Raw genomic sequence first — 10,086 nt, forward strand, 5'->3', positions numbered from 1 at the left:
TTCCACTGTTCCAACCCCCAATCTCCTTTCCACTGCTCCAACCCCCTCTCCTTTCCACTGTTCCAACCCCCAATCTCCTTTCCACTGCTCCCCTCCTTCCTTTCCACTGCTCCAACCCCCTCTCCTTTCCACTGCTCCCCTCCTTCCTTTCTCTCCTTTCCACTGCTCCCCTCCTCCCTTTCTGTCCTTTCCACAGCTCCTCTCCTTCCTTTCTCTCCTTTCCACAGCTCATTCCTCCCTTTCTCTCCTTTCCACTGCTCCCCTCCTTCCTTTCTCTCCTTTCCACAGCTCATTCCTCCCTTTCTCTCCTTTCCACTGCTCCCCTCCTTCCTTTCTATCCTTTCCACAGCTCCCCTCCACCACACATGTCACCAGATATAAACAAGAGATCAGAACAACAACACCTTTCATAGATGATTGCACCAACACTAATCTGATCTGCATGCTTTTATCTCAGTGTATCCACTTGTCTTTATCAAATTAGCCTTCGAATGAGATTGTAATAAGATCTTTACCGATGTGATTATGATGAGATCAGGGTATTGGTGTCAAGAGTTTCATTGTACCTGCTGTTGTCAGGCTGCTGAACCAAATGTCATCATTAGTATTCTTGTCCTTAATAAGCGTGATGTTGAAAATTGAAAATATGACAGAAATTAATTGACTTTCTGAAGGATATAATTTAGCTCACCTGGTCCGAAGGACCATGGTGAGCTTATGCCATACCGCAGCATCCCTCGTCCGTCAACTTTTCCTTTAAAACGCTACTAGTCATGAATGACTGAGCAGATTTGACCAAATTTGGTCAGAAGCATCCTTGGGGGAAGGAGAACACATTTTGTATAAATGGTGGGTGTGGCCCCCCTGGGGCCTGAGGGGCGGGGCCAAATAGGGGAAATATAGCAAATTCTTTAAAATCCTTCTTCTTCTGTAGGAATGAAAGGATTTGTTCCATATTAGGTCTGAGGCATCCTTGGGTGAAGAGGAACCAATTTTGTATAAACCGTGGGGGTGGCCCCCCAGGGGCCTGAGAGGCCGGGCCAAATAGGGGAAACATAGCAGATTATTCTTTAAAATCCTTCTTCTATAGGAATTGGTCCATATTTGGTGTGGAACATCCTTGGGTAAAGGGGAACCAATTTTGTATAGACGTTGGGTGTGGCCCCTCTGGGACCTGAGGGGCGGGGCCCAATAGGGGATATATAGGTAAAACCTTTATAATCCCACTTCTTCCATAGGGATTAAGGGATATTTTTCTAATTTAGTCTGGAACATCCTTAGGCAAAAGGGATTCAATTTCGTATAAACAGCGAGTGTGGCCCCCCTGTGGGCAGAAGGGAGGGGCCCAATAGGGGAAACATAGCAAATTCTTCAAAATCCTTCCTCTTCTGTAGGAATGACAGGATTTTGTCCAAGTTTGGTATGAAGCAGCCTTGGGTGAAGGGGAAACAATTTTGTATAAGCAGTGGGTGTGGTCTCCCAGGGGGCAGAAGGGCGGGGCTCAATTGGAGAAATAGAGGTAAAACCTTTAAAACCCTACTTCGACCATCGGGATTATGGGATTTTATCCTTATTTAGTCTGGAGCATCAATGGACCAAAGGGACTCAATTTTGTATAATTGGTGGGTATGACCCCCCTTAGGTTGCATAGGGGTGGGGCTCTGTTTGAAGTTTGTTCTCGCTATATCTCAAGTACTGGATGGATCTCTCTGAAATTTCATATGTATTTACAGCACCTACTTTATACCAATTATTTTAAACATATTCAGCTGAGCGATACAGGCCCTCTGGGCCTCTTGTTAACTCACCTAGCACTAAGTGTGATTAGATTAATGAATTTATGCATTGTACTGTTAAAATACTGGATATTATTGGCTGTATAAATTTCATGTTTAATTACTGGATATTATGACAATAACATAATTATGGATGCTTGTGTACTTATGTAAAAGTGAATGGGGACAGGCATCCTAACTGGAGGAATACAATCTAGGCTAAAAGTGGGGTGTACACTTAAGGATGTATGGTACCTTATTGTGACATGGAGACTTAAGGATATATATGTTACCTTACTATGACATGCTTTTTCTTTTATAAACGAGTTCCACACCAGAGAACATGTGACATTTATTTGATGAATGGTTATATGAGCTTGGTTAATCCTATGATGACCTATTGGATGGGTACTACAGTACACAAGGATACCTACAGTGATGCACTCAGCAAACTCTCCAGGATTAGATAGTTTATAAAACATTGATATAGAAATAACACAGCAGATAAAACATGTAAGGTAACATATTGGTATAATACACAAATTGATTTTACTCACAGTTCATTTCATAATTGAGCTGAATACAAATATTTTTTACATCTTTAAGGGACAGTCAAGACATGTCATCTTTATTATAAATATATTTAAGTACCTGCAAAACTACTGTAATATTTTATAAATTTTGCATTTTTTTTCTTTTTTGAACAGTCAGATCTCTCAATGTGATGTCTCCCATTTAAATGAATGGAGACATATGGTATTGGCACTGGTTCTTTTTCTGATTCTTCTTTTGGTTTTTTACTTCTCTGCAATCTTTTCAATATTTCTGGTGAAATAAATCTGATATATCTATACAACCCCCCAAGAGGTGTACAGTACACAGCAATTAGGCAACTGTGACCTCTACATAAGGTCAAAGGTTAAATAAATGCAATATTTCTAGTGGAATATTGTCTTTGCCATAACCTTGAAGCCTGTTGAAGGTATTTTGCTGAAACCTGAAATATATCTGCATGTCAGCTAAATTAGGTATGTAGAATTTGTCATGATGTCCTTCACCTCTAGGTGAAAGGTAAAATTTGTACAAAAGTTGAGGGCAGCAATCATGCATGTTCACAAAAAAAAACAAATTTCTAGTTTTTTCGTACAGTACCTATACATGTATCCTTTAGTTAGCTCTATAGCACAGATCCTCACAAGGTTCTAATTTTCGGCCTATAGGTTTCATAATTAGTACTCTGCTTTAATTGTCTATTGTTATAAGCTATATACCAGCTGTTACTAGTGTGATCTGTCGGTGACAAACATCACCTCTATATCTGTCACTGTCTCCAGCCGTCCAGGGATGTATCATACATACAAAGTCTGCTAAATGAAGAAGTGTTTTGTGGTAATTGTGTGCTGTGTCGCATCACAGCATGTTGACGCCTGCTGTTGATAGACACTAACTACATTCACACCTTGTGGTCCTTCCTTCCAGGAGCGCCTACAATTGGAGGAGAGAATGCGCAAACAGGAGATGGACATTGACTACCTGGCCCCGTTCCTTGCCCAAATGGGCAACCCCGATAAAATCACCAGGCAACAGGCCTACCAGCTCAAGGAAGACTGTCTCGGTGATCTCAAGAAACGCCTAATTGACAAAGCCAACCTCATTCAAGCCAGGTTCGAAAAGGTTTGTACCAATTAAACAAAGTCAGCCCAGTAGTGCCCGAGGCCAATCTCAGCTAGCACTAAGTGATTTGTTGCTAGACAAAAAAATCAATACCATATTACATCTCCTGGAAATCACAAAAGTCAGAACATTCTTTGATGTATTTTTATGAAAAATATATGAGTTAGATAATTTAGCAAAAATATTATTATAAACCCATAAAAGAAGCTTTTGTGGGTTAAATCATCTTAGGTAGTCATCTGAATTCAAATTAAGGTCAATTTTGTATCGTGCCATTATGTAATTTATGCAAATATCATTTCTGGAATTTCTGTACAATTACGGTAACAGTTTCCTTTTGGGAGTTTGATGGGAATGATTTAGATGATTTGTGCTCCCTGTAATTTAGTTGTAAATAATCTGTTATGTCTAATCTAACTGACAGTAAGGTCAGGTGAAAGAAATCATTGTTTAACCAAAATATATATAGCATGTGTATATGTCTACTAGAATAAAGGAATCTCTTATCTTTCAGTTCTTGTAATCAGCTGTGAGCATTCTTAGAATTTTTACTGCACTGTAAACATTGTTAGTCTGTGTAACTGAACTGTAAACATTGATAGTTAGTGTTACTGAACTGTAAACATTGATAGTTAATGTTACTGAACTGTAAACATTGTAAGTTAGTGTTACTGAACTGTAAACATTGAGTTAATGTTACTGAACTGTAAAAATTGATAGTTAATGTTACTGAACTGTAAACATTGATAGTTAATGTTACTGAACTGTAAACATTGTAAGTTAGTGTTACTGAACTGTAAACATTGTTTGTTAGTGTTACTAATCTGTAAATATTGTAAGTTAGTGTTACTGAACTGTAAACATTGAGTTAATGTTACTGAACTGTAAACATTGATAGTTAATGTTACTGAACTGTAAACATTGATAGTTAGTGTTACTGAACTGTAAACATCGATAGTTAATGTTACTGAACTGTAAACATTGTAAGTTAGTGTAACTGAACTGTAAACATTAGTCTGTGTAACTGAACTGTAAACATTGATAGTTAATGTTACTGAACTGTAAACATTGATAGTTAATGTTACTGAACTGTAAACATTGATAGTTAGTGTTACTGAACTGTAAACATTGATAGTTAATGTTACTGAACTATAAACATTGTTTGTTAGTGTTACTGAACTGTAAACATTGAGTTAATGTTACTGAACTGTAAACATTGTTAGTTAATGTTACTGAACTGTAAACATTGTAAGTTAGTGTTACTGAACTGTAAACATTGATAGTTAGTGTTACTGAACTGCAAACATTGATAGTTAATGTTACTGAACTGTAAACATTGTAAGTTAGTGTTACTGAACTGTAAACATTGATAGTTAGTGTTACTGAACTGTAAACATTGAGTTCATGTTACTGAACTGTAAACATTGATAGTTAGTGTTACTGAACTGTAAACATTGTTTGTTAGTGTTACTGAACTGTAAACATTGTCAGTCAGTGTTACTGAACTGTAAACATTGTAAGTTAGTGTTACTGAACTGTAAATATTGTTTCTAAGTGTAACTGACATATAAACATTGTTTGTTAGTGTAACTGACATATAAACATTGTTTGTTAGTGTAACTGACATGTAAACATTGTTAGTTAGTGTTACTGAACTGTAAACATTGTTTGTTAGTGCAACTGAACTGTAAACATTGTTAGTCAGTGTAACTGAACTGTAAACCTTTTTAGTCAGTGTAACTGACATGTAAACATTGTCAGTCAGTGTAACTGAACTGTAAACATTGTAAGTTAGTGTTACTGAACTGTAAACATTGCGTTAATGTTACTGAACTGTAAACATTGTTTGTTAGTGTTACTGAACTGTAAACATTGTAAGTTAGTGTTACTGAACTGTAAACATTGATAGTTAATGTTACTGAACTGTAAACATTGATAGTTAGTGTTACTGAACTGTAAACATTGATAGTTAGTGTTACTGAACTGTAAACATTGATAGTTAATGTTACTGAACTGTAAACATTGTTTGTTGTGTAACTGGACCTGGAGAATTATTAGTTGCTAGTTGATTGTGAGCATTGTGTAAGTCTGTGTAGCTGAACTGTGAGGATTTTAGTTTGTTTACCTTTGTATGTAAAGCCCTCTAATATGGTGCGATTTGTTTTTGCGTTTGTGAAGGAGACCCAGTTGTTGGAGAAGAAGCAGGCCTGGTACCAGCAGAACCAGGTAGCTATGTCTAAGGATGATGAGGAAGCGTACCTTGACTACTGTAGTGAAGCTCTGTTTAGGATACACATTCTTGACCTGCGCCTGGCAAGGTAATATACTAATTGCACACTCAATTAGACTATCATAATAATTAAAAGGCTTCTATAGAAAATGGGCTTAAGCAAGTCAATATTTTATGATTTAAAAACAACAACAATCAGTTAAAGGTGATAAACAACAGTTAAAGTTGGGTAACGATTTATACTGTTTTATTGGTCCCGAGGTTGGATCGTTGTGACTATAAAATTCTAGTGTCATGATGTTATATTAAGTCCTAATGCTATACCCGGGTACATAGAAAGTTCTAGTGTCATATACAGCTGTCATGAAACTTCAGAATTTGCATTTAAAACTTCTTGGTCAAACACAAGGTGACTGTTACTATGAGTTTATTTCTTAACATGTACATGTTTATAAACATCACTTTTTGTACTAGTTCACTTTTAAATCTTTTTAAGGTCACTCTTACTTTAAAAAGAACACTTGACATCATTGACCTTAAGTTGCTTCACACACTTCATGTTTCTGATCACTTCCAATCGTGAGGGTATAATGATCACTTCCAATCGTGAGGGTATAATGATAACTTCCAATCGTGAGGGTGTAATGATCACTTCCAATTGTGAGGGTATAAGTATTCTCTAGGATGCTGATAACTTCCAATTGTGAGGGTATAGATATTATCTAGGATGCTTATCACTTCCAGTCATGAGGGTATAATCATCACTTTCAATCATGAGGGTATAATCATCACTTTCAATCATGAGGGTATAATGATAACTTCCAATCATGAGGGTATAATGTTCACTTTCAATCATGAGTGTATAAGTATTATCTAGATGCTGATCACTTCTAGGATGCTGATCACTATACAGCTGTCATGAAACTTCAGAATTTGCATTTAAAACTTCTTGGTCAAACACAAGGTGACTGTTACTATGAGTTTATTTCTTAACATGTACATGTTTATAAACATCACTTTTTGTACTAGTTCACTTTTAAATCTTTTTAAGGTCACTATTACTTTAAAAAGAACACTTGACGTCATTGACCTTAAGTTGCTTAACACACATCATGTTTCTGATCGCTTCCAATCGTGAGGGTTTAAGTATTATCTAGGATGATGATCACTTCCCATTGTGAGGGTCTAATGATCACTTCCAATCTTGAGGGTATAAGTATCATCTAGGATTCTGATCTCTTCCAATCGTGAGGGAATAAGTATTATCTAGATGCTGATCACTTCTAGGATGCTGATCCCTTCCAATCGTGAGGGCATAAGTATTATCTAGATGCTGATCACTTCCAATTGTGAGTGTATAAGTTTTATCTAGGATGCTGATCACTATACAGCTGTCATGAAACTTCAGAATTTGCATTTAAAACTTCTTGGTCAAACACAAGGTGACTGTTACTATGAGTTTATTTCTTAACATGTACATGTTTATAAACATCACTTTTTGTACTAGTTCACTTTTAAATCTTTTTAAGGTCACTATTACTTTAAAAAGAACACTTGACATCATTGACCTTAAGTTGCTTCACACACATCATGTTTCTGATCGCTTCCAATCGTGAGGGTACAAGTATTATCTAGGATGATGATCACTTCCAATCGGGAGGGTATAATGATCACTTTCAATCAGGAGGGTATAAGTATTATTTAGGATGCTGATCACTTCCATTCGTGAGGGCATAAGTATTATCTAGTATGCTGATAACTTCCAATCGTGAGTGGATAATGATCGCTTCCAATCGTGAGGGTTTAAGTATTATCTAGGATGATGATCACTTCCAATTGTGAGGGTATAATGCTCACTTCCAATCGCGAGGGTATAATAAGCACTTCCAATCGTGAGGGTATAGGTATTATCTAGGATGCTTATCACTTCCAATCATGAGGGTATAATGATCACTTTCAATCATGAGGGTATAAGTATTATCTAGGATGCTGATCACTTCCAATCGTGAGGGTATAGGTATTATCTAGGATGCTGATCACTTCCAATTGCGAGGGTATAATGATCACTTCCAATCGTGAGGGTATAATGATCACTTCCAATCGTGAGGGTATAAGTATTATCTAGGATGCTGATCACTTCCAATCGTGAGGGTATAAGTATTATTTAGGATGCTGATCACTTCCAATCTTGAGGGTATAAGTAATATCTAGGATGCTGATCACTTCCAATCGTGAGGGTATAATGATCACTTCCAATCGTGAGGGTATAAGTATTATCTAGGATGCTGATCACTTCCAATCGTGAGGGTATAAGTATTATCTAGGATGCTGATCACTTCCAATCGTGAGGGTATAATGATCACTTCCAATCGTGAGGGTATAAGTATTATCTAGGATGCTGATCACTTCCAATCGTGAGAGTATAAGTATTATCTAGGATGCTGATCACTTCCAATCGTGAGGGTATAAGAATTATCTAGGATGCCTTGTAAGATAAGAACTTCCAAGAATGTATTTGGTCAGGGATTACAGCATCCAGTGGGACATACATCAGCTATGTTTTAACCCATTAGAACATAAAAAATAGTTATTGTGAGGACATTAGTAATGCACATTTGTGCAAGGAGATGCTGTCATTCACAGCCTGCCTACTGGTTATAGAGCAGGAGGACCTGGTAATCAAAGTCTTTATATCCTTTCCCAGAGTTGAATCATTTAATTTAATTTGAAGCTTGCATTTCTCATTATGAAGTGACATTTTTAGGAGTGGGATTGCTGACTGTATTAAGCAATTCTGTTTGCATGTTTTCCTAGATAAAAATTCAAATGAAATTATCGATTTTGCCCTTTTTGTCAATTAACATTACAAGATCGTTTGTTTTCAAATGGATGTTTGATGAAATTTCAAAATAAGTTTAGAGATTGGGTTTGTTGCATATTGGGTAAGAGGGGGTCCGTTATGTATGAGGTAACAAAGAGTGGGATGATATATGATGAAGATTTAAATACTTGGTCTGGTGAGGGTCCATATAAGCCAGAACTTTACAGCAGATCATCACATTTACATACTGGGTGGTACTTAAGAGGTCATATGTGGGCTAGCTGGTCACTGTATTTTATAGGTATTTAGTTGTGCTTTATGGAGGGGGAGTGATACTAACCGATAATCATGGCAATGAAATGTTCACCAAATTATGATTTTTGTTTTAAATGTTGGCAGACGCCCTACCGTTGAAGTTGCCGGAGGAATTTATGTGTTCATAAGGGTATTTTAGTAGTGGTATAAACTTCAGTCATCTCCATATTTTTGTTTTTGTCGCTTTATTGAATTTATGCATCTTGCAATGGCAAATCTGCAAGTATAACACCACAAATGTTTACAGATATTGTAAAATTCTAAGTTTGATGAGGTCATGTTGACTTGATGTGAATGTAGGAGAAAACAGGAACAATGTTATAACCAATGTTTAGATCAGGACTGATGTGTATGCATGAAGTGCAGGGATGTGAGGTCTGGGATTGTGTTGGGTTTAGTATGTAATCCGCTTTTCTCCCACTCCACCGACGCCACTGTGCACAGACCCACCGATACCGTAATGTATCCTTTGTCCTTTCAGACACAAGGAGCAAGCCCCCCACAAGTATATGCAGCTGGAGCAGAGATTGAGAAGTGAAGAGCGACTCGCTGAATTTTTCTAGGGGTCTGAAAGTGCATACATGTGCAAAAATGTTTAATACTGGATGTCAGACTTGTGGCGTTGTGCGACATATGGATGGGTTGCTACGTGTAATGTGTGTTACATCACCACAACAATCTCCAGATTTCCAAAGCCTCTGATTGGTCAGCTTAAGACTAATCAACTTCTGATAGGTCAGGCAATCCAGGAAACGGCTAATACGCCTACGATTTGTTCCATTGGTCATTTATAACCATGTTGGATAAAACATTCCTCCAAATCTCACTATCCCATCGTCTGTACACAGTCTATCCCTGGAGGATGTAGTTCAGATTAGGGACTTTTTAAGGGGTTAGATGAAGACTTCTTTTAAACATTGTCTACTTGTAGCAAATCAGTTGTTTGCTTCTTTATCAGTGACATTGACAAAATCATCTCTCTATTATTTAAATATGAAAGAGTGACATCATTGTATATAAACATGAATATCTGTGATAATGTATATTAAAAAGTAATTTTTCATTTATTGTTAATATTGGTTTTTATTTTATGCCTGTCAACATTTTTGACAAGATGTGTTATGTGATGGGGAGCGTCGGTCCTTTTGTCTGTCTGTCCATTCCATTAACTGGCTTTTAGTATCCAAACTCTTTGTTCGTAGGTATATTTGAATGAATCCATTGTATTTATTCGTGTTAAGGCACACCTCTTAGCTAAGATACTGGTTGTC

The 10,086-nt window shown here is 36.9% G+C and overlaps 1 protein-coding gene across 2 annotated transcripts in view; it reads left to right on the forward strand.

Moving 5' to 3' along the window:
- Positions 1 to 9,879, forward strand: part of LOC110445252 (dynein regulatory complex subunit 7-like) — a 30,082-nt gene extending 20,203 nt beyond the window's left edge. For both annotated transcript variants that reach the window (XM_021489754.1, XM_021489755.1), the window contains 3 exons: positions 3,255 to 3,449; positions 5,628 to 5,767; positions 9,297 to 9,879. In XM_021489754.1, the coding sequence (XP_021345429.1) occupies positions 3,255 to 3,449; positions 5,628 to 5,767; positions 9,297 to 9,378 (417 nt within the window). In that variant the 3' untranslated portion in view covers positions 9,379 to 9,879. The remainder of the gene's footprint in view (positions 1 to 3,254; positions 3,450 to 5,627; positions 5,768 to 9,296) is intronic.
- The last annotated feature ends 207 nt before the right edge of the window (positions 9,880 to 10,086 follow it).

The sequence above is a fragment of the Mizuhopecten yessoensis genome, unplaced genomic scaffold (assembly GCF_002113885.1).
Source record: "Mizuhopecten yessoensis strain PY_sf001 unplaced genomic scaffold, ASM211388v2 scaffold2137, whole genome shotgun sequence".
Classification (NCBI taxonomy): domain Eukaryota; kingdom Metazoa; phylum Mollusca; class Bivalvia; order Pectinida; family Pectinidae; genus Mizuhopecten; species Mizuhopecten yessoensis.